This window comes from Ailuropoda melanoleuca, chromosome 2, assembly GCF_002007445.2.
Source record: "Ailuropoda melanoleuca isolate Jingjing chromosome 2, ASM200744v2, whole genome shotgun sequence".
Taxonomy (NCBI): domain Eukaryota; kingdom Metazoa; phylum Chordata; class Mammalia; order Carnivora; family Ursidae; genus Ailuropoda; species Ailuropoda melanoleuca.
Window position 1 is genome coordinate 35178707 of NC_048219.1, and position 26090 is coordinate 35204796.

A 26090-nucleotide genomic window follows, 5' to 3' on the forward strand; every position below is an offset into this window, starting at 1 on the left:
CCGCCGCCTCCCGCCACCGCCGCCTCCCGCCACCGCCGCCGCGCGACTCGGGCAGCTCCGCGCGCAGGACTGGGGCAACTTTTCCCCTCCGACTCTACTCGGAGCGTGGGTCTCTCTCGCCCCCCGTCCCTCCTTCCCATGCCCTCCCTTTCCATCCCTCTCTTGTCTGCACCACCCCTAGGCAAAATATTGCTACTTCACGGCTCCAAATCTGATCCCTTTCGAATATATTATTTATTTTCTTTGACTAAAAGGCATGAAGTCAAAGTGATTTTGCGCTAAAAAAATTTTTGAAAAAAAGTGTGAGCTTTCATACTGTTTTGGTACATTGCAATCTGACCATTAATCACCTACATGAAGTTGTATGCTTCATATAAAATGTTTATTTACCACTCCCTTAAAAAATCTGCTACCACTTATTGCTTTCATTTAGCAGGAGATAACGGTTTAACCAGAATACTTTATGGGAGGTTAAAAAGTATCAATAATTTTTTTCTTTCCTCTCTAGATTCTGGATTTATTTCTCACATGACAGCCTTTCTTATTGCAATATCTAACAGGAATAATACTGGCTATTTGATCTCAGAAGACTCTTAAATGCATCTTTTATGTTGAAATGGTCTGTTTGGGATTTAGGCCTAGCATTAGTAATGGATAGCAGTTGCTTTTAGTTATTGTAAAAGTTTCTTATTTTTCCCTAACAAACTTCCAAAGTGCCTATTTTAGTAACTTGTGGAAGTATGGAATGAAACTTTTCCAACCACTTCTGGCAAGGTTCACAATTGCATATGGATAAGATGCAAAGTGTAAGAGAATTTGAATGAGTTATGACTACAGTGGAAATGCTGAGATTCAAAGGCTGAAGTTCTTGCTGGCAAAAGTTTGCAGCACAGAGAACTTGTAGACAATACTAGGGTGCTGCAGTAATGGGGCATGACCTTAGCAGACACATGAGCGGCTTCTCAAGTGAGCTCCCAAAAGATAAATTTATATTTTGGGTTGGTTCATATATGAGGATACATGTGTGTCCATACAGGCCCAGGGCATAGTCAGGTACTTGACAAAGCTGGATTCTCTTGGCTCACGAGCTATTATCACATTAAGAAAGTTGTTTTTTTTTTTTAAACATATTTGGCAATGTGATTGATACACTCACTAGGCCTTCTTCTGGAAGCACCAGTAAAAGAAACACTTAGTGTAACAGTTTGTGAAGAAATTGTACACTAAATAGTGAATGAGAGCCATATATTTTGAGTTCTTCTTTTAAAAATGGATTTACAATTTTTATTTAAATTGCTGGAATACTTATAAAGCTTTAGAGCCAGTTTTAGAAAGGAAAACTTAGGTCATTATTGGTAATTAAAGAAAGTCCAGTAAGCACAGTGATAGAAATACTCCAAATGAAAGAATAAACTCCATCTACGTGTGTGCAATTTTTAAAACTTTTCAAGAAAATGCCAGTCGTCTTCTTTTCATCCATATGGGTGTATCATAACCAAATCATCTACCTGGCCATAGAAGATAACCCAGTAGAAGTTTATAGGCGAAGCTTTAAAAGTAGTTCCAGCAATATCAGCGTTCAGTGGTTCTTAAACTTGGCTTACTTACAAACAGATCAACATTTAAGATGCTGATTCAAAGTCATAACGCTTTTGAAACAGGTTTTTAGGTTTGTTTTCATTGGTGGCCTATAACTTTCTCACTGAGTACACATGTAAAATATTCTTTATTATCTCCTGAATATTTTGAAATATTACAGCTTAGGGCAATATGTGCAGCAACATGATTTATAAGGGCATACTATTTTTTTTAAAAATTAATTTATGCTGGGCCTCGACATTTCCTACAAATTAATGATATTCCTTACTTTTGATGATCTGGAATATTTCTAATTGTGAGTTGAGAAAGATGACTAGTTCTTTAATAGTACACGTGAGTAAAGTTATACAAAATATTGTGCACTTTTATTGGCACATTCTTGAAACCTTTGGGGAGTAATAAGTTGTAAATACTTTTGATGCAAAATTGGGGACTTGGATTATTCTTAATGATTAGTTGACATAGTTGGCTTCATTTGAGGGTTTTTATGATGAGATATATAGGCATTTGGTTGGCAGGTAAACAAAACCCTCTTGAACACGAATGAACGCAGTTCGCAGTTCTGTGAGAAGCATACTAGGAATCTCTTCAAACACTTAAATGCCATACTAGAATGCTTTTAAAAAATTCTTTATTCTTATTAACGGAGCTTTTGAGTAAAATAGCATTTTAACATAAATGTGGATTGTTTGGAACTTAGTGGTTCTTTGCTTTATAAAATTTTTGGGCCTGAGATTTTAAAATGAAATCTTCCTTTTGGTGAAAGCTCACTTTGTAGTTAAGATATACTCCAGGAGTTCTTAACATAATACCACAGAGCCTTGGTCCCTAGCATGTCCTGTGTATATAAGATCAGTCAATGTGAAGGACTGTTTCAGACCCCAATTTTATGTATTTTAGAGCATTTCAAGGATGAGCTCAGAATTTAGTAATGTTTAAATGCTCTGCGGTTTGGCGTATACCTTATTAGATAAACTGTGACTTGAAAAAACCCCCCTCCCCACCACCATTTCTCTCTTTTAAAGTATGGCGATACGAAAGATTCTTAAACATCAGAAATTTAAAATGTTTATGGTAAAGAATAATATAATTCTTGTATTTTTTCCTGTTCCCTCTCCACTTGAAGAATGCACACATGTTATAAAAGCTGACTTCTCTTTTGGATTTTTAGTGAAAAAGAGCAGTTTTCAAAGCTGAATTTGAAATGCAAAGCCTAAAATTTGTTCAGAGAGGAAAAAGATAAATGTCCATTATTGAAGTGATTTATTATGTATTACATTAACATGTACTTTAAAACATAGTCATATGTAGTGTTAAATGATAATTTATAATATTTTAATAGACTTGATAAAATATTTTTCCAATTTTAACCACTCAGTTTACATTTGAGCATTTGAAAATTCAATAATTTTTTATAGTAATAATATTTTGGACATTACATTTACTTGTGCCTGCAAAGTATATATTTAGGTGGCTATTACAAACCGAAAAAGAATGCATTTTATAATATTTGTCTGTCTTACACCCTTTTAAAAAAAGCCATCAAATATCTTTTTGGTTTTGTTATCCTCATTTATTTGAAAGTAAATAATTTATCTTTTGGGGGTTTGCGCGGCAGAGAGAAGTTATGTAAGATTAGTGTGGGTTGGTTAATCAAAAGTTAGATGTCCTCAGAAAGCTTTGTGGAGGTTACTGTTTAATTTTTCTTTCATTTTATATTTGTATTTCTTAAGAAAATATCAAGTAAAAGAATCAAACATTTTCGTAAGACAGTAAGAAAAATTCAAATATTTTAAATTGAATTTTATTTTCAAATTATTTGAATCTTAAGAGGCAACCATGAGGGTTTTCCTGGAGTCTCGTAAACATTAAATATACCAGGTTCTCTATTTCCCTGTGAGGAAAAGCCTGAAATATTAATTTCAAAAATTAAATAAAGATTCTCTTTTTTAGGGATGATTATTACTGAAGGCATTTCACAAAATTAACTGTATTTAGTTGCAACCCTGTTGTCACAATGACGCATTCTATTTACTATCTGGCATGTATGCTTTTCTTTGTTTTTTTCCTCCTTTTTTTTTTCTTTTTGTTTCATTCCCATAGTATCAGCAAGTATGTCTTGGAAATAGATCTTTTATTTCAGCCTGAAGAATATCAGATTCATCTTTTGCATATGCCAGATTTTTCTAAGTTTTTGACTAAAAAAATTATGTGCAACTGTAATCCTTAAGAAGGAATTAAGATGTTACCAAAATGCCTGAGAAACAGATTAGCGTCTCCATGCAATATTTTTAGAGGGAAAGTCTTTGTTTTCATTGATCGTGGAGATGATTTTTTTGCTCCTAGACTTCCATAAACATTGACTGGCATCTAAATGTTTAGGATTTGCCAATCTGGCGGCCGAGCCCTGGGTGTACTACAAGTAGTGAGGTCAAGGCTGGAGCAAAATTAGATATGCCTTTCTTGAAATAGGGTTAAGATTATGTATTGTTATAAGCATTTCAATAAATTTCACTTACTATCTAAAGGACTTGGGACCTAAGCTCGGCAGTAGACCCCGGTGCACTTTGGTGAACATAGTAACACATTTTTAAATTTTAAGGCATTTTCTCCTTTGAGATTGTGAGACATGATACTGACAGTGTTCTTTTTTTCCCCTCAGACTTCCCATAGGCATCCTCTGTGTAATTTTGGTACTGTAAAGCTCGAGTCAACTTTCAAGTGAAATAAGCGGCGTTGTTTTTTGTTGTTTTTTTTTTAAACGACCATCTGAAGAAAAGTTGTTTCCTTTTGTTTTCACTATAGTTACATTTTTGTTGTCATTCGTTTCTCTAGGATGAATTTCATCCTTTCATTGAAGCACTTCTGCCCCACGTCCGAGCCTTCGCCTACACATGGTTCAACCTGCAGGCCCGAAAACGAAAATACTTCAAAAAACATGAAAAGCGTATGTCAAAAGAAGAAGAGAGAGCCGTGAAGGATGAGTTGCTAAGTGAAAAACCAGAGGTCAAGCAGAAGTGGGCATCTCGACTTCTGGCCAAGTTACGGAAAGATATCCGACCTGAGTACCGAGAGGATTTTGTTCTTACAGTTACGGGGAAAAAGCCTCCATGTTGTGTTCTTTCCAACCCAGACCAGAAAGGCAAGATGCGAAGAATTGACTGCCTTCGCCAGGCAGATAAAGTCTGGAGGTTGGACCTTGTTATGGTGATTTTATTTAAAGGTATTCCGCTTGAAAGTACTGATGGCGAGCGCCTTGTAAAGTCCCCACAGTGCTCGAATCCAGGGCTCTGTGTGCAGCCCCATCACATAGGGGTTTCTGTTAAGGAACTCGATTTATATTTGGCATACTTTGTGCATGCAGCAGGTAAGTGCAATGGTGAGAAGTCGTTCCACTTTCTCGCGTGTTTCTTTTCTGATGACCTCCGTATATGCTGGGCCATTCCCAAACCCTCTAAGTTGCAGGTCAGAGTGCAGAGAGACAGTGTGCTTTCAAAGGTAGACCAGAGTCAGAACAGCCAGAAGCCCCCCCCACCCTCCTGTATCCGAGGGCACACCTTCATTCGGATGGAAAAGCATAGCTTTGAGAGGACTCTCACCAAGTTCACTTCTTTTGGCAAGGAGTGTTATCAGAGGTGTTGGTAGTGCTGTGATATATTTAAATCACAGTTTTTGATGATGGGTGAGAGAAGCCTCAAAACCGCTGGAATAAAGGGGATATTGTAAATGGCAAGTGATCTCGTTTAAAAAGCATGGAGTTTGGTGGTGAGGCAGTATTTTTAGTTGCTTCTCTTCTGGGAGTGTTTTTAACCTACTGGGGCCTCTCAAACCCCCTGTTAATTAAGAAGAGGTGGTAAGAGTACTATCAAATTGCTGATCATTTATGGAGGAAAAAGAATCACATGAATACGCCAACATAGTAGCTTTGTATTTAGGAATTTGTCATGTTGTCTAAGATAGCTAAGCGAGAAACAAACCAACTCTTTAAGTAATTAATGGTAAGGTTAATCTTAAAAGTAACCAGCCTGTGTGGTGCATGAATGCACCGAGAAATCGATATTGATCATTGATTTAGTGAGTTGCTTTGATTGGTGATAAGATTCATTATTGTTTCAAGGCTGTTTTCGAGGCATGTTTTACCTGTGTATATTATAGCATTCAGAGTAGCATTCAGGCTAAAACTATTGAGCACTGACTAAAAGAATGCATTTTTACTTTGTTTCTTTTGCCTTGTTTTAGACAAAAGGTTCATTGTGTTATGGGAAAGCTCAGGTCTTGTGTAACTTGTTGACTTTCTATATGTACATATTGGCCTTGCTAGATTTTACCTTCATGGCAGTTACTTGAGCCAGATGGAAGAAAGAAGGTTGTGGAATCCTACCAGTAGCTGTTTTGGGGTTCATATATTTATGTATTTTTTCACAAAGGAGAAAGGTGTTACCTGTAAAATCAACACTGTACTGTTTTGCAAAATGTTTTTAATTCTAAGAATGTGGGCTTTTTTTTTTTTTAAAAGAAGTCAGCTGATAGCCTATTCTCTTATTTTTCTCAATATATGTTTTAGAAAGAGAACTTTTGTTATCCATCTGTCCTTACATAAGAAACTGGAGAAGTTAGCTTTGCAAGCATGTCACATTATCATTTGCATTCTGTTGGCAGGGGATAGATGAGTATTTTAGAGGATGTGATCTGTAAGTGTTTCAAATATTTGGGTTTTGGAGAATGTATACTTAATTGTAAGGAGTGCCTGTTGATTTAGCCTGTTCTGCGCAGTGCAATGAAAAGGCAACACCTCTCAAATGACCTCTAGACAGGAACAAGTATCCCTTTCTTAGTCCCCTTTTCACCCTGTTGTTACTTTGTTTTCTCTACTGAAAAAGCAGAGTTAAATTTTTAAAAAATTTATTTGCCTATGTAAGTGGAGGTTCTGATAGGGAAAGGCAAGGTGCAAAAAAAAAAAAAGGATGGATGTTATCAGTGCTTTCAGGAGGGACTCGTTAAGATCTTGTGTTTAATCTTTTTAGTATTTAGAAAAGTGAATAATTTATCAATTCTAACAAATGCTCTAATTGGACCAATAGAGAAAATGTGGGTGCCAACAGGTGGTACACATCTTGGTATGTGCTTCTTTACAAGGTACCTGGAAACGGAATACCGCTTTCGTTTTTTTTCCGTGTGAGCAGCACCCGTTCTGAGTTTTAGGCATAAATGTTTCCCTTCGATTTAAAGAGCTGCAGCCTTCCGAGCTAATGCCATCACGTGTATTCTCTTTCGTCGTTGACCGTTTGTTACTGTGCTGTTGTTCCAAATGCTTGAGCTAACACGGTTGCTGGTGGTTTCAGGACCTGAAGGATTCTGTTGGTAAAATGACAGGTAGAAGGTTGCTTTGGAGAGTTAGCATCCTTATTGCTTATGAAAGATTTATTGACAGCAGCATGGATCAGACTACCTTTCGGTTTGGTTTTCCTGATGTATCCCAGAATCCCTTGGTAGGCCTGACTGGCAGCCAAGTGTTAGGCCATTGGCTTTCACGGATCTCAGTAATGGCTGCTGCTCTGTGCACGCAACAGGACGATTGCAAAAGAAAATATTAAGGGCCTTTTGTCTGAAAATATTTCAAATTTGATTTAAGAGATTTAGAGACCTGTTATTTGTGGAAGGGAAGCTAGTTGCCAATACAAATATGAGGTGGATCGGTCAACTTACATACAACTGATTTGACAAGCATCTGTTATAATACTGAAGATTTGTAAACACTAAACAATGTTTTTACCTCCTTAAAAGTTTTGAGAACTTGCCAGTATTGGCAGGAGGCAGAGACTCTGAAACGTTTTCAAGAAACATGCCAAAACCATTGTGGCCTTTTCACCTATAGTGGGTTTTTTTTCCCCCTTACAGTGTTGTATTTTTTTTTCTTCCAAAATGCCATTTTTTCCCCTCTAAATAGCTCGCCAAATGAGATTTTTTTTTTCCCTTCTAAAAATGTGTACAATAATTATTGCTTCATGTCTCGGCCTTTTCTTTGGTAGGAGGTTGAAATCTTGGGACACACATGTAAATACTGGAAACTAGTGCAGAATCAGTCATTTTTTAAAAGCGCAGGTGGTTTATTCTAAGACTTATTGAGATGCTAAAATACAGTACCTAAACTACATTCTGATTTTTTTCCCCTCTAAATCCAGTGGCATTAGAACGGTGTGAATTTTGTGCCTGATACACAGTAACAAGTGTAATGAAATTGGAGTGATTCCATAAGGCTGAGAATTTCATCTCGTTTAAAGTACAAAAGAGTAAAACCATTTTATGCCCTTAATTTGCTCTTTATCTGAGTCCTTTCATAGGTATCGTATGACAACTTGAAGATATTATGGAATTGTGGCAAATGGTTTTCTTTGTGGGCGTGTAACAGTAAAGCTAATTTATGACCAGTCTTTACCAGATGATCTGTATCAGAATCTACAATATACCCGGCACGTGGCAAGGTCACAATTTAAGTTGTTAAGGTCATAACCTTAGCCACCAGGCATTTGACCTTTTAGATAAAGTTAACCTTTGTTCATTAGTAGGCACTCAACCGAGAACTTTCGGGAGAGTTTTTTTTTTTTTTTTTTTTAAACTGTGTCTGTATAACTTCTGGTAATGTAATCAGATTCTAGAAAGATTCTCAGTGTAGTTATATTTCTTTAAGAGGTTAGACTTCTTAAGGACTCATCTCTTGGGCAGAGGTAAGTGGCTGTATCTACACCACAGAATGACAGAGTCACAATTTAGTTTTGATAGTTATTACCTGCTGTGAGGTGGAATGAAACGCAGAGGCAGCCGTGGAGACATTTAAAAAGTAAAATTACATAAATAGAATTATATTTAAATCAACTAAGTAAAGCCTTTGCTAATTTTCCAGCGGCCTTAGGCCCCAAAGAAAAGCTAAATCGCTGCGAGCATCTTCACTTTTTGCAGATGAGGAATTATCTAAGATTGGAAGTTTTTTAGGGGCCTTAAAATTTGCTTTGAAAGACTAATAAATGACCAAAATTTGTCAGGTGATGCCTGTCCTTGTTAATTAGCCTAGTGGCAGAGTGAATTGAATTTGCCCTAATGGTAGCACGAGGAGTGTTAGTTGTAAGGTGGAACGTGACTGTTTTTGCGCAGTAATATTTTAGTACAGTAGCTACTGGTTGCTTCCATGTACCCCTGTTACTCCCTTTACTTAGTTTTGCTTGGACCAGGAATAGTCACGGTCCTGTCACTCCCTGAAAGAACTGTGTGCGGTGTTTTGGAAGTCTGGTACCTGTTCCGGTAACCTGTACGGCCAGTATTACTGATTACCACATTACAGGTACCATATTGTTCATTTAATTATGCTGTTGTGGATGCTCGTTTTAAATTACTTCCATTCTGCCAGTTTTGCTCTGATCTGCCACATATTCTTCCGTTTCAACAAAGAGAGAGATACTCCCATTCAGGTGCATTTTAGTTTTATTTTGGTGTCGTGATTGCCATTCCTTCATATAGTAATAGAGAAAGCCGTGATATGCAGATAGACCAGATGGTCATGTTGACAGATTGAGAATTCACTTCCTACTGCTTCAGAGCAGGTGTAAGATTAGGAGTGTCTGTGTATGAGCGTGTGTGTGCTTCGTGTGCATGTGTGTGCACATTCAGGCTGCACACACAGGGCTGCTGAGAGCAGTGCAAATGATTTCTTTTTTAAAAAAGCTGGTGCTTTAAATACAGCATAACTATGTGCGTAAGGTTGTCAGTGCATATAGAATAATTACTGTAAAAAATTTTAAATGAAAATGTTAAATTGTTATAGTTTATAATTTTATGCTGAATGAGTTATGGTAATTTCTTAATATTGGGGTAACTTACCATGTTAGTTTATGGCAGTATTGCATATCTAAAATGTGTTCAATATATTTTGTTAGCAGGCGTACATGTGTATGCGTATTTATGCTCAAGTTTAGGGCTATACATTACGTAATTAAACTTTTTCAGCACCTTAATAAACTCCCTAGTAGACAGTTATGCAGTTAGTTCCTGTGGTTTATAATAATAAGCTGTATGTAGAAAAAGAAGGCGCAAGACTAACGTACAGTGATGTTTAAAATTAAAAGTGTAAGTGCCACCCTATCTCAAATTCTTACTCCAACCTTAGACTGAACTCAAGGTAGATTTTGTGGCTGTCTGATCAATTCTAAATCATTGGGGTATGCACAGTTCTAAAAAATTTCATTTATCTTTTTATTTATCTTTTAATTATTCAAAGGAAATAGCACTAACAGTCAACAAACTTGGGATAAATATGGCTTTTATATCCTTGCCTGTTTTTGGCGTAACTTGAGGGTAGTAACAATATCCTTTATCTAGAATGTAGTAACAATATCCTTTATCTAGAATGTAGTGAAAAAGATGGAAATTCAAAGGCAGAGAGGGTATAGGAATAGGGAGGAGGGGTTGTTCTGGAGTAAACTTATGAACGGAGGTCAGCTCATTTATGGCTAAGAGTTTTGCGTGTTGGTAAGAAATTTCCCAGTGCTGCTGGCTTAGATTTGCCTTGTCTTCTTTTCCACCCAGTGATGAATAGCATTAATTTAAACCTATTTAGGGCTAGTGTGGGAGAAACCACAGCCTTTGTTGTGGTCACTGCTGTACACAGTAGGACTGGGTGTTTCACTTGGTTAAGGCCTCAAGCTGCTTCCAGAGGGTGTACAATGGCCTGTCAATTTTTTAAAACTTGCACAGAAGCAGCAACAATTCTAATTGCTCACAAATGTTAATATAGATTATTGAAAGCAATTTTGAGGTTGGAATAGAAGAAAAACATGAAATACAGATTGAATTCACTGAATGTGCAGAACACCGGTTTATTACTATTCCAGCAATCACTTCCCCGTCGTTATTTAGAGGTTAGATCTTGTTTTTAAATACATTATAAACTGTAAATCCTTGGGAGGTGAGGGGTAAGGGGAAGGAAGAAGTCAGGTAGAGGAGGAAGAGAATGAATGAACTGGCATGCTTTGTTAAGAGAAACATAAAACCGTGAATTTAATCGCAAATGGAGATGCTCTCAAAAGTGTTTTGGTTTAAGTAATGACTGTAAAAGGATCCTGAGCAACAGGATATCAAGTGGAGAATTTTATAATCCATCTCCCCACATTTTTTGCATACTTTGTTTCAGACTAAGAGACTATTTGGGGGCTTTTGGAGTTTCTATTCAAATTTTTAGAAAAGCAAAGTTTTGCAAAATTTTTTTTTATTGTCTAAGGGTCCAGCCAGTAAGGGAGGCTGTGGCATACATAAACTTGGAAAAGGGACTATTGAGATGTTTGCTGTTGTTACCATTTTGCTCTTTAAGGTGATAACTTACAGTGTCATCAAAATTTTGGCTCTTGCTTAGGCAACTGTAAGATACAAATTATTGATCCAAACTTTAGCATCCCTGTGAACTTACCAGAATTCTCCAGTTGCTCCTAACACAGAAATGACTTTTACCCAAGGTTTCCCCCCAAAATATTAGAAAACAGTGCTTTCAAGTGTTTTGTTATGATCATTTCACAGTGTAAAAGTACATTTTATCTAACAGAATTAGCCCTCCTATTAATATTCTAGTTAAATAAACATGGCTTACGAGGCAAAGAAATAAGTCCACAAACGACAAATTGTGGCAACTCCGTAGAGAGGATGCGTTTGCTCTTCTGTTTGTCAAAGAAACCAAATAAGATAAAATGGGGAGAAAGAAGTTCTTTTTATTTTGTTATGTGTTTTGGCGAGTGTGGGTCTTCTTTCCTGTGTAAGGTATTACTAATCCCAAATGCAGACGTGATCAGATGATCATAATAGCTAGAGATTGAAGGGGAATAACTTTAATGTTCTTTGAGACCTTTATACTTACTTCTCTTCATGGCTTTTGCATGCTTTCCTCGTGGTAAATATTTTGGACCTAGATCAATTGAAAGTAGAGAAAGGGAGACGAATGGAAGACAGGAAGGCAGGAAGGCAGATAACTTTTATTAAGTTGTCTATTTTGCATCAACCATTATACTAAGTTTTGCCATACATTGTAGGCTTCTCTCTCTCTCTCTTTTTTTGCTCTTTCTTTCTCTCTCTCTTTTTTTTAATTCACAGTAGTATTGCAAATAAGTAATGCACTCTCCATTTGTACAGGTAAAAATAAAGTCTCAGCATGTCCAAGTGAGTGGTTGCAGAGTAGATTAAAGCCAGGCCTTCTGATTCCAAACCCAGTGCTCTTGACCATGCGGTTTAGATCCATTCTGTATCCTTCTCTGTGTCCTGTTGTCTGGGGGGTTGGATGTTATTCAAATGGCTTCACACACCTACACTGAATCAGGGGGAAAGAAAAAAAGTCAAAATCCTGACCCTTCCCGTGGAGATATTTTACTGTGGAGTCCAGTTCCTAGGCATGGGACGAGGCCATACTTGGTTAGGAGAGGGAGAAAATGTTCTAATGCTTTTGTCAGGGTTGGGGTCAAAAATCTGGAGTAACTTGTTCTGTCTTGTTCTTAGAATGTTGAAGTTTGGTGAATAGAAGCATTATTACACAGGTTTAAGAAATGTTTTTTCCTGTTTGTAAGACAGATGAATTGGTTCTAGATGCTTTGGGAAGCCACTGAGAATTAAAGCCAGCATTAGTTTAAAAATCAGAAGTGCATGTAATATCTTACTAGTTAAATTTTTGTCCATGTTTTCTTATGTGTACAGGAGGTATATTTCGAACTTCCCTTAAGGATTAGATTGAAAATTTTAAAATTTGCTTTACTCCAAAAAGATCCTTTGATTATGGCCTAGTGTACAATTATTTAAAAGAAAATAAAAATTGAGTCTTATTAGTTTAAAATTGTTTTTTTAATTTAAGAGAGAAAGGAGAAAATTGAAAATAAAAACAAGGTTCATCTTAATCTCCTTAAATGACTGATTTATTGATGGATTTGTTTAATGCCCTTATTTTCATTTCTTTAAGTTTAGGCAAGATTCGTTCTTTTTTTTTTTTTTAAGATTTTATTTATTTATTCGACAGAGATAGAGACAGCCAGCGAGAGAGGGAACACAAAGTGGGAGAGGAAGAAGCAGGCTCATAGCGGAGGAGCCTGATGTGGGGCTCGATCCCATAACGCCTGGATCCCACCCTGAGCCGAAGGCAGACGCTTAACCACTGTGCCACCCAGGCGCCCCTAGGCAAGATTAGTTCTTAATGACTTCAGGGCAAAAATCCAAAGCCTCATTCAATGTGAATTTTATAATTGTAAATAGAAAAAAAAAAAAAGACCAGTAAATATAATTTATACTATATTTAGTATATTAAGTCTTCTAGGGTTTATTTAAAAAATAAGCTGCTGAACTGAACTTACATTGAATAAAATAGAAATGTAGATTTCTTTTTAAGTTTCTTTTTTAGAAATGCCCATAAATCTAAAAGTTGTGGCATATTAATTATGCCAGCAAGAGAAAACTGAAGTATGTAAATAAAAGTGTAAACTGGAAATAAGAGGATTGGAATAAAAAAAAAACAACCTCACACCCATTGTTCCATACAGCATACCTTTTGATGTTTCTGATGCCTATTTATGGTGGTCCCAATAACCTATGAGTTTCCTGCTATAAATAATTTCCAGAGCATATATACTCATAAACGTATTTTAATGGATATTTTTGTAATGCTCTATAGGTTAAAAATGTGACATGCAAGAAAAGTAACAATAAAACATGTTTTAAAAAATGAACACTATTTAAAAATTTCTATGTATGCCTGTTTAGCATCTGCCATTATCAGGCTGTTGTCTTTGTTGCTATGGTTTGGGTGATTTTATTTCCGTTTGTAATTTTGCCAGCCCATGATTGGATAAAGCAACATGTTCATGCTGTTGGGGAAGATGTATCTGTGGTGAGTTATATAGCTTGCTCTGAATGGTAATTTTTGCTATGGAAAGGTATTTGTCAGTGGATAATAGGAACTGTGTTGCTACAATATCAATTATAATTTAATTTTAAAAATTAGGGGCATACCACTTACTATGGGAAACTCAGAACTACCTCTTCTGTTATGTGCCTGCCTCTTCCTCTATTGGAAGCATTTAGAACTCTGTGTATTTTAATCTTAAAATGATTATTTAATTTTAAACTCCTACATAAAGTGAATATTCTACATGCAGGATCCCATCATTGTCACTTTCAAATATTCCATTGCCTTTCAAAGGAGCTGACATTACAAGTCCTTAGGTTGACAAATTCTCATCAACTTTTGTGAAAAATTTGGCTGCAGAAGGAGTAAAGTCAAAAGAGGGCCATAGACAGATGGATTTCAGTGTTAAGATGACATCAAGCCCTTCTTCGTGGCATTTTTAAACATTCCAAATGAGTGAGGAATGGAGATGCTTAAAGAGCTCACTATAGAATGAGTAATTAAGATACTCTGTATCTGCGTGGAAACCTTTGTCTCATACTATTAAACAGAGCTCTATAGGCTCAGACGTAAAGGCAAATCAGTGGTGAAAATCATAAATATCTTTTATGCTGAATACAATTCATAAATAATATTAGACACTAAATTGTTGTTGATGGAAAACAGTGTATACCTGAGAATATTTTTAGCATTAAGCAATTGAAAGTTAAAGATGAGTGGGTTACAGACGTTTAAGATAAAGCAAGGATTCTGGAAAAGAATTTGGCAAAAGCTGGTCAGTATGACCATAACAAGATTTTTGCATGGATTCTTATTATAGAAAAAATTACTAGGTTACTAAAGTCTCTAATTGATTCATTGAGTCGGCTTTTCCTCCCCTTCTTTTAAATGGTAGAGGTTCTCTTTTGGAGAGTAGTTTCAAGTAACTTCTGAGAATGAAGTCTTTGTAATTTGATGCTGTTCAACAGCATAACTATTGTTGTATGTTCCTGTCAGGGAAAGATAGTCATTGCAATACTTTTATTGTATGGCCTCTTAATATGTGACAAGGACTTTTATTAAGAATTCTTTTTTCTTTTAAATGTACTTTTGGAAGTCCCTCCTCCTCCCCATCCAATCAAGAATTACAGTGGTATTTAATAAGATTCAAATGAGTTTTTATTATTTTCTTGGTCTATTCTCTGTATGGACAAAAGTCTTATTTTTAAAAAAGGTTCCAAAATTCATGTACTTTAGATTTTCCGTAACATTTAACAGAAAAGTGCCATCTCATTGCGACCAGGATGTATACAGCTCTTTGGAGAATGAGGATATTACAGTCTGAAATGTTAGGGTTGAAGAACTAATTGTTCTGAAGATATTTGCTCCTCATCTCAGAAAAGATGGCAAACATGCAAAATGGATAAATGTAATCCTTTGTACTTTTACCACCTACATTTTTAAACCATAGTGACTCTGATTTCTCTAGAAAGGTCAGAGGTTTCAGACAGAAAGCTTTGTAATTCTTCAAAGAGAGACATTTTCAATTTTGCTATATAAAGACTGATTATGCATAGCTTTTCACTTTATTTGCAGTTGAACCCTAGAGGTTCTGGGGGTGGGGGCAGTGCTGAGTAAGTGAAGCCCTGTCGTGAGACAGCAGAATTGGATGGACACAGATAGATTGGAGAGAACATAGATTCACATTTAGAGATACACATTTTTGGCCCTCTATTACCCATCATCTTGTTTGAAAGTGAAGACAAGGCAGCTGTAACAGTGTATTTTGCTTTGTACTAGAGCATTTCGTGATAGACTCTATAAATATTTTGGGTACTTCAGGGAGTTTACATCTCTGGGTGCCATTTCTTAGGGATTGGCTTTGTTGGTTTTCCTAAATTGTGTATATGGGTTTCTCTGGTTTTATGTGGGTTTCTTTGTTTCTATTTTGTTTTCCTTTTGGACTTCTCCAAGTTTTGGAGAATTTTTCATGTTGGGTGGTGGGGGTGAGCAGAGATGGTAGACGACTTTTGTTGTGGGCTACTCCTGTTATTCAGGAAACAGGCTCAGAGCGTGTTAGGAACTCACTCAGGGTCTTGCCAGTAGTAAGTGGCAAAGCCAGGATTAAAGCCAGATCCATCAGAACCCAGACTTGGTGTGGTTAACCTTTATAATATTTAAATTGGCTTTTTGTATATATTATTTTATTAGCTCTTCATACAAACCTTAAACTTGGGTAGGGGAGCTTTTATAATTGCCTTTGTGCAGGTGAAGAGGCAGAGAGGACATGTGTGTCACATGTCCGCAGTAGGATGGTTTGTTAGCGGTTAGGGCTTTTTATCTCCAAGGTATTCCCCAAGATATTGGGCTCTCTGAGCTCTGCCCCTGAATTTATGGACAGGGGTAAAAGGTGTTTGCTGGAAGTGCATTAACAGTGCTGAAAGCCATGGGTTTCTCTGGAGTTTAAAAAGTAGTGAGCAGCTAGAGCTTTCTCTGGTTTGTTAAGAGATGTCAGAGTTTCAAACATTGAAGGAAACTGAGAGGAAACCTTCATTTTTACAAGGTGAAGGCACTGAGTGCCTGCCTCCCCAGAGCTCTGAAGCTCTTGTGTAAAGCGGAGGCAGTTCTAGCCCGCTGTTGTCATGTACATCAAGGTGGATGCTCTTTGGATGCTCTTTGGTTGGTGTTGGCACAAAAAATCTACCTTGGTTGCCTTTGTTGACAGATCCCACCATGTCACTGGCAACTGGGTTCAGCAAACATATTTCGAGTGCTTACTACCTGTTAGGCACCATGTGGAGTGCCAATGATACAAACTGAAGAAAACACCATGAGATGAGTCGATGCCATCTCAGATGAAATATCTTCAGAAATTAAGATTTTTAAAAATTAATTAACTAATTAATTAATTAATTTAGAGGAGAGGACAAGCAGACTCCGTGCTGAGCACGCAGCTGATGTGGGGCTTGATCCCACAACTCTGATGTCATGATCTGAGCCAAAATCAAGTGTCAGAGGCTTAACCACCTGAGCCACCAAGCGCCCCAGAAATTCAGATTTAAAAGCTTTTGATGTTTTTGAATTAGGATCCTTACAAACAATAGCCCACAGGAAGTTTTAAACATTTGCAGAGCTGGCTCTCAGTTTTGCATAAGACCTACTGTACCAGGTGTATGTAGAAGAATTCTGTCATTTGATGGTACTTCTAGCAAATGGTACATGGTTTGTTTTCTTATGTCAAAAATAATCTATGTAAATGGAAAGAAAACCCAAGCTGATACAGGACAGGGCACAGGTGGTTTTATTATTTAACAGTTCATTGTGGCATATTTTCTTTAAAGAAATCTGGTGGTGCACAAAAAAGTTCTATTTCTTGTTTAGAGGCCATCCTTCTCGTAATGCTGGAGTCTAAAACAGAGTTATAGGAAAACTAAGCAGCAGGAGAATGAGGGAGTGACAAACAGAAAGGAAGGGAAGGCCTTGGAGAGCAAGCCGTGGTGAATTCATTTGGCAGTTGGTAGTGGTTCCTAAAACACAGCCAAGTCGCAGTAGCATAGCCACTTAAATTCTCTGTTTTGCTCTGTCTCTGAAGAAAGTTAGCAATCTTGAGACTTTTACACTGAAGTGGATTTTAAGTTGTCCGAGGTCTCAAGCTGCTTCGCCTTTCTTTCTCCTGTGAAAAGAAAACAGATATGTATTACATTCAGACAGAAAGCACGGAAGAGGTCCTATATGTGTGAGTGTGTGTTAGTGTGTTAATGGGACAGCTGTGAGGGTCTTCTGGGAAAGTGTGTACAGATGGTGATAGGAAGGAGAAGAACTATCGCATGTCTGATAAATGAAACATGGACAACAACCCCAAAATCTGGTGGTCCCAAACAGTATATAGCGGAGGTTCCACCCCCTTCTATCTGCTTATTGTTTAATCTGAAAGTGAAATCTGTTTGTCCAGCCATTAATATGTGTGCTTTTCTTTGAATAGAGTGCAGAACAAATGATTTGTTCTGTAATTATTTTCAAAAGGCAGAAAATCTGTGTGTAACATTGAGAATGGCATGGGATTGTCATAGAAACTCACTCTGAACACTGTAAATAAAAATGGTTGGGGATTAGTCACAGTACCATGTGGGACATCATGAAACTGAAGACAGATTTCTTTGTTTTACAGTCAGTAAGAGAAGTGAGGCAAACTTGATAGAGTTCATGGGATGTTAGCAGTTCAGTTGCTCCAGCGGGAAAGAACCATGTTGTCTTTGGGTTAAATAAGCCACCTGGATACAGACGTTAGATTTTACCTGATGATTTTAGGAATCGTTGATGTTGCCTTTATTTTAAGAGTGTTTTATCTCCAAATAATGAAAGTTTAACAAGTTTGAAAAATCTCTGTTTTTGCTACTAATCTTGAGAATCACCCCCTCTCACTTCCTCCCCCACACCTTCTTTTCTTGTAATCTAGAATAGCATTTTTACAGATCTGGCCTTATTCTGTTTTTTTTAATCTCTCATTTTTTTTCGTGTAATACTAATAAAACCAAACACATTAACCATCATCAGACTTCATTAATGTTATATATTTGAAATTATATATATTTAGGTTAGAATAATGAGTTTGCAATATAACACCCTTTTCTGTTTCTAAGTCCATTATTTGGAAGGAAATTGTTTCAGAGTATTCTCATTGTCTGAGTCCAACATCTGGAAAAGGGATTGTTTGTCTTTAAATTTGGACTGAATCCTCAATTGCAGATTCCCACCAGGGTGATGTTTCAATAAACTCTAATGTGTCAGCTTTGGATCCTTGAACTTGTAGAGGTAGGAGCTGACCTCTGAGAGGGGGCTTCAGGATGTTAGGAATGTGTGTGGAATGACTTAGTGTGTGCAATGACTTTTGCTTTTGACGAGTCCCCTTTCACGATGCTATACGTTATATTGAATGTTCCTATTTGTAATCAAGAGAGTAGCTGCAGTATTTAAATAAGGGTAAGGTGTCTTTAGACAAATGTGGGATAAAGTGAGTACATTACTTTTCTGTATTAACAGCGAATACAACTGACCTTGACACTGGAGAGGGCACATGCAAGGACATAAATGAGAATTTTGGTCCATGGAATACACAGGGGCAGGCTGTCTTCCCGTCTGTTTCCCCTAAGGCTCTGGCCACACTTTATATTGTAGTGTGTGTGTGTGTGTGTGTGTGTGTGTGTGTGTGTGTGTGTGTGTATTTGTTGTTCTTTTCCTTGTATTATTCCTTCTACTGAGACTGTACTCACTCACCTTTAACTGGCGAACATTGCTTAGGCCCTCTTTTCCCCCTGCATTGGGCTAAGGGCTCCTTCCCTGCCTTCCCATAGTGTCTTGTTAGTACTATGGTAGTGCTCACTATTAGCTCTTCGTGTATCATAATAAAATGATCTGTCTTCCGAATTGGGCTGTGATCTCTTTATGAGCAGAGACTGGGTTGTATTTATTTTTGTGTCCCCCATAGGTGTACCTAGGGCCCAGCACCTAGTATGTTTTCAATATCTTTGTTGAGCTGATGACTGGATGGAAAATCCGGGTTGAACAAAACAAAACAAAAAATGTGAGATATTTATAATATGAATTTAAAAACTAGGTAACATATAATATAGCTTTTGTTCAACTCAGGAATACTGAATTTATGCCTAATTTTTTTTTTGTAATCGTTAGGATGATTTTTCCCTTCTTACTTTATCATGTTAACTGACTTCTGTTTCTTTACCCAAATCCAAAGTTTCATGTTAACCTAAAAGAGTTACTAACATGTGAATAATCATATTTCCAACAATAAAGGTTTTATGATGCTACTATTTATAGAAAATATTCAGGTTATTTGTTTTGACCTCTAAGATCCTGGTCTCGACTTTATCTGGACTGTTTACCTAGAAAAGGCGGTTTGGAGGTGGTCAGGTAATCTATCCTTTGCTCCAGCTTCTTTGTGAGGAAGTCATTTATTAAGTACCTACTGTGTGCTAGGTGCCCTGCTAGGAGGGGAAATAAAGGATTCTAATTTCATGCTTGAGTTTTTAAAGAGCATGATCCTGATTAAAAATGGAACCCTTCGCGGCGCCTGGGTGGTTCAGTCGTTAAGCGTCTGCCTTCGGCTCAGGGCGTGATCCCAGTATTCTGGGATCAGGTCCCACATCAGGATCCTCTGCTATGAGCCTGCTTCTTCCTCTCCCACTCCCCCTGCCTGTGTTCCCTCTCTCACTGACTGTCTCTCTCTCTGTCAAATAAATAAATAAAATCTTAAAAAAAAAAGAACCCTTCCTCAGGATGGCACACTTTTTTTTTTTTTTTGAACCCCACACTATCTTGCTCTGCAGGGAAAACGTTTGTGAATCATACCCTTATTTCTAGTGAGCATTTGCAGGTTTGTCTGTCGTTTACTAAATAGGATACATTTTGGCATGGTTGCTTATCCTATGTTGGGAGAGGCCAAAGGCAGTAGGAGTAGAAAAGTTAAAGGTCAAAATTAAGGAGGTGGACCCAATTATATATGGGGACTCCTGAGTTCCCCTCCTAGCCAGTGCTGTACTCTTATTAAAACTGTTAGACCAATTTCATTAGCTCTAAAATGCACCAGCATATGTAAATCTTCTTTGTTTAATTGGAGACCTATTGATTGTAGGGTAACATAAGCCTCTCTAAGGGAAACAGAACCCAACTGAAGATAAGAGTTTCTTCCCCCAACACATACAGCATTCATGATTTCATTTCTCTAGGCATGTTCATTATCAAAACCGTTCCACTGCAGATTTTCCCATAAAGTGTTTCCGTCTGGCCCTGTTTTCATATCTAAAAGCTCCTACTGGTTTCAGCAAAGGATAATGGAAGCATTTTGACAGAATATACATTTCTTCCATTTTTTTAACTAAAACATTAACAATAATGAGAAACAAAAACTTATCATATGAAAATTAATTTGCTTGAAAAAGACTGAAAATAAATCTTCTTTGCAATTTCATAAAATGCTAAAAGGGACCAAAATCTGGCCATCTTCTTTAGGTGAGCAGTCACCAAAAATATTCCAGTGGGGAATGAAAACTAAAATGTAATTTTTTTTCACTTACATCCTAATTGGATCTCAAGGCTACAGAGAGGATAGTGTGCCAGCCTGCACTTTTGAAAAGTGGTATAAAGTATGGGATTTTCCAAGTGTGCTTCCTAGGATTGGAACATCTCATAACTGTTAAACTAATGAGAAAACTTGCATTTTCATATATATCTTCTTGCAATTCCATTCTTATTTCTGAAGATTCGGGTGAAGGTCAATGTATAGCTAGTTGCTTATAGTAAGAATCTTAGGAAGGAGAAATATCTGTTGAGATGTTATAGGTGGTCATACAGTAATTCAGAAGTTATCTTTAAATGACAAAAGCACTACTCCAGACTGTATTGAAGAAGTAAATATCTATTTTTCCTTTCTTAAAATTATACTAAAAATTATGTTTAATAATAAAAACTTGAATTAGGAAACACTCTTAATTTTTCTCTCCCTTAGAGCATTATTGATTTCTAAAGGAGGTATTTAATTAGTGAAATTATAGCATCTGGAAAAAATTGGTTATTTTCCAATTTTATTCTGTAGTTGATGCTATAGCAATGAATTCATGGCCTTTCTTGTATTCATCTTCTTTTGTTTGGTGTCACTGGTTGAGCACCTCTCAGGTTGTGAGGAGTATGAGCTTAGATGGCATATAGTGGACAGATCTTGAGTGGTAGACAGTAACTTTATATCAGCCGCTATAATGCGTATCAGTGAAATTCTAACTTATTTAATTATTACTTAATTCTCTGCTTATATTTTTGTATCTGATGATCACCTTCATCCTGGCAAAGTATGGATGGAAGGACATTGCTATTTCATTTTCTTAGTTCAGCAGGGCTGGGAAGGCATTTTGAAGTCGAACATCTTTTTAAGAGTAGTGTAATCTATGCACCTATAAGAGTGGATGTGGTGAAATTCTGACCGGGCTCATGGTGAAATAGGGAATGCCTCATTTCAGTTAAATTCATCTTTGAGTATCGCATGCCACTCTTGTTCAGTCAGGTTTTTAACAATTTTCTCTTGGAGATAATTCATAGAAACTCAATTCTTTAACTGAGTTATTTATAATTAAATATTATCATTGAAAGGAAACTTGGTACTCATCTAGCATCCCCTTTGTGCCAAACCACAAAAATACCACCTTGTTGATTTCTTCTCATATATATGTGATAATATGATATGTGATATATGATATATAATGTGTGTGTGTGTGTATTACTGCCCAGCTATCTACAATAAACCTGGATCATCCTTTCTTAGTCTCTTCCCAGAAATAGAAGTTTCTCTGAAAACAAGTATAATCAGGACATGAAATGCAATGTTAAAAGACTGAATGATACATTTTAAGTATCATTTAAGAAATGTGGATTATCTGCTGTTTGGATTTGTTCATACTGGAGTTACCTCCTTTATCATAGCATCTTCCCTGTTTGTACAGGGATTGGATTTAAAATACAAATTACTCACATCAGTCAAGTAAGAAAGAATGAAGATTTTCCCCGCTAATTTGATTATTCATACAGTTTTTTGGGGGGGAAAAGGGGACAGTGTTATTAAAATAATTCAAAATGAAAATTCAGTTGTATTTCTTTTAAACCTTTTTAGGCCTGTTGCTGAAAGGTCTAAGATATTGTGAAAAATTCTTTTGTTTTAATAAACATTACAGGTTTGATTTCATTATTTTCATTTTGTTTTTCAATGTAAGAATATATGTAAGATATCATAATGGAGACCAACTCGAGAAGGAGAACATTACCAATACCTGCATTTATTTCTATGTTCCCTGAAAATATCATCCATTATCTTGAGTATTGTGTACTATTCCCCTCCTATAAAAGAGATGTTTTCATTACATATATGGGTACTAAATATATTGTTCAATTTTGCTTGTTAAGTTTTATAAAAATCACATGTACATACATACATACATACATGATTCTGGAAATTGCATTTCAGTCAACATTATGTTTCTAGTTTTGCCACATGTACAGTAATTTATTCTTCTTTCTTGTATAATATACTATGTTTTGGTGGATTGATGGGATATTTCTAGTTTCTTGCAACTAACAAGTGTAATGAATTGTAACATGTCTTGTGGAGCACGTGTGTAAGGGTTTCTTTAGGGTATGTGCCTAGGAGTGGAATTGCTGAATCACAGGGTGTCTCAATGTTACATTTTATACAAAGGTACTGTTAATTTATTAAGTAGCTGTACCTATTTACACTCTCCCTAGCCGTAGCACTGTACAAAAGATTCTGTTCTCTCCAATACTTGCCACTGCCAGATTTTTACTTTTTGCCAGTGTGGTGACTATAAAATGATATTTTATTGCAGTCTTAATTTGCATTTCTAATTTGATTAATAATAAGATGAAACATCTTTTTGTATATCTATGAGCCACTATCTTTTCTGTGAAATAAATGCTTACATCTTTTACTCATTTTTCTTTTTCTATTTTTTGCTTGTCTTTTTCTTGTTGGTTTGTTAGGATTTTCTATATATCCTAGATTCTACTCTTTTGTGTTAGGTGCTCGCAAATCAGTTTGGGGCTTGATTTTTCATTTTCTTTAAGATATCTTTGATGAACAAGAATTCTTAATTTTAATATAGAAAGTTTAGGGGCGCCTGGGTGGCACAGCGGTTAAGCGTCTGCCTTCGGCTCAGGGCGTGATCCCGGCGTTATGGGATCGAGCCCCACATCAGGCTCCTCTGCTATGAGCCTGCTTCTTCCTCTCCCACTCCCCCTGCTTGTGTTCCCTCTCTCACTGGCTGTCTCTATCTCTGTCGAATAAANAAAAAAAAAAAAAAATTTTTAAAAAAAAAAAAAAAAAAAAAAAAAAGAAAGTTTATTAATCTTTGTTTTGCATTCGGTGCTTTGTGTCTTGTTTAAAATAACCCCCTTTGCATTTAAAAATACATGGTATTTTTTATACTGCTTTAAGTGCTCATCTCGCATTTACATTTGTATTCCATTTGGAATTTATTTTTTTGTATGGTGTGGGGTAGGGATCCGATTTCATTTTTTTTCCCATATGAGTAACAGTTTCCACTTCATCGTTTATTGAATAGTTTCTGTGTTTCCCAAATGATCTTCAGTCCTCCCTCTGTCATTTGTTAAGTTTTTTTTATGAATAATATTTTTTTTATTATATTATGTTAGTCACCATACAGTACATCCCTAGTTTTTGATGTAAAGTTCCATGATTCATTATTTGCATATAACACCCAGTGCACCATGCAATACATGCCCTCCTTAATACCCATCACCAGCCTATCCCATTCCCCCACACCCTTCCCCTCTGAAGCCCTCAGTTTGTTTCCCAGAGTCCATAGTCTCTCATGGTTCATTCCCCCTTCTGTTTACCCCCCCTTTCTTCTTCCCTTTCTTCTCCTACTGATCTTCCTACTTCTTATGTTCCATAAATGAGTGAAACCATATAATTGTCTTTCTCTGCTTGAAAAAGGGGACCCCTACTCCTCTGCCATCTTAACTCCTCCCCCTCATTTGTTAAGTTTTTATATTTGTGTGGGTCTGTTTTTGGATTCTCTGTTCTGTTCCAATGATGAATATGTCTATCCTATGCATGCTGTTTCAGTTAGTTTTGATATCTGAAAAAGCAAATCCTGCGCATTTTTTCCCCTAGGAATGTTTTCAGTTATTCTTGATCCTTCACTTGTTCATATATATTTTGTTTGTTTATTTTTCTGTTATTTTATATTCATCAAGATGGGCCACAGAGATGTGCTTTCAAATAGGTTTCTCATATTGAGTTTCTTTTTTTATGTCTGTTTACCTTTGGATCCCCTTCACCCATTTCTCCCATCCTGTATTCCCCAACTCTGGCAATCACCAGTCTGTTCTCTGTATCTGTGAGCTTGGTTTATTTTATTTCTTTTAGATTCCATATATAAGAGAGATCATATGGCATGTGTCCTCCTCTGTCTGACTTATCTCCTATAGGATAATGCCCTCAACGTCTATCCATGTTGTCATAAATGACAAGATTTCTTTCTTTTTTATGGCTAAATGATATTCCGTTGTGTGAAATATTCCATTTCTTTATTTATTCATCTATGGGTGGGCACTTATGTTTTTTCTATGTCCTGCCAGGTGTAAATAATGCTGCAGTGAACATGGGGTGCGTATATCTTTTCAAGTTAGTGTTTTTGCTGGATTGTATGGTAGCTCTATTTTTAATTTTTTGAGAAACTTCTATATTGTTTTCCATGGAGGCTACACCAATTTCGTTCCCAGTAACACTTGTTACATCTTGTCTTTTTGATAATAGCAATTTTAATATACGTGAGCTGATAGAATCATTTTGTCAAGTTTCATGAAAAATCCTGCGTAGATTTTGTTTAGAAATGTATGGAATCTGCACTTGAATTTGAATTTGAGGGGAATTGACATCATATTATTATCAAATCTTACTACGTCTATGAACATGGTATGCCTCTCCATTTATTTAGAATTTATTTTTCAAGAAGTTGAATTATTTTTCACCCAGGTCTTGAACATCTTATTTGAAACTTCTTTTATAAATTGTGTTTTTAAAAGTGTATTTTCTAACTATGTGTTTCTAGTATAGCAATACAGTTAATTCTTGTATAATGATCCTACATAAGCTATATTTATGTATTTTCAGCCAGTAATTTGTCTGTAAATTATTTTGTGTTTACTGTGTAGCTAATCATACCAAATGCAAACAATAGCATTTTCATTTCTGCTATTCCAATCTTACACTTTTATTTTCCTTACACTTCTCGCTGCATTAGCTAGTGCCTCCAGTTTAGTATTGAATTAACCTGTGAGGATAGGCATCCTTGACTTTTTCCCTTAGTTTCCTATTTATTTTTTATTCATGAATGAGGCTGAGTTAATGCCTTACTATTTAATATTACATTTGCTGATCACATTTTAATCAGAGAAAATGCAAGACCTTACCTAGTTTTGTTACCTTTTCCCCAATTTTTCTAACTAGGTTTACTGTTACCAATAACTGAAACCTCAGATTCTCCTGGAAAATTATGCCAAATGATCCAGTATAAATTCTTGAATGAGTGGTGTTTTTAAGAATGTAGTCCCCTAAAATTTTAAAATAAGAGACTCATTTGTATGTACTAATAATTTTAGATATTTCAGTGAAGAGTGATACCATATTTTTTGTTGACTTGAGATTCCTTGATATGGTGGTGTGTAGATCTGCCTCTTAAATTTTGATTTGAACTGTGGAATCCTGAAGTATCATTTTTCACAATTTAAAATGCCTTGTTTGAATGGTTTGCTTTTCCCCCTTTTGCTCATGCAATTTTTGTTAAGACTTGAACAGATTACTCCTAATCTTGTGAGCAGACTGCAGGAAGACAACTATTAAAAGTAGAAAGCTATTAAGCAGTCAGGGGTTTATTATGCTTTAGTGTTTTGTTTAAGTCTGTTCTTAATTGGTTGATTAATGTACGTGAAGTCCTTTTCCCCCCTCCATCTCTACAGATGGCAAATGGTAGGTCCCAACTGTCATTGT

At 36.3% G+C, this 26090-nt stretch overlaps 1 protein-coding gene across 6 annotated transcripts in view; it reads left to right on the forward strand.

Annotated features, from left to right (window-relative positions):
• Window positions 1-26090, forward strand: part of NFIA (nuclear factor I A) — a 586444-nt gene that overhangs the window by 219529 nt on the left and 340825 nt on the right. For all 6 annotated transcript variants that reach the window (XM_034653513.1, XM_034653519.1, XM_034653517.1 and 3 more), the window contains exon 2: window positions 4435-4966. In XM_034653513.1, coding sequence (XP_034509404.1) covers window positions 4435-4966 — 532 coding nt within the window. The remainder of the gene's footprint in view (window positions 1-4434; window positions 4967-26090) is intronic.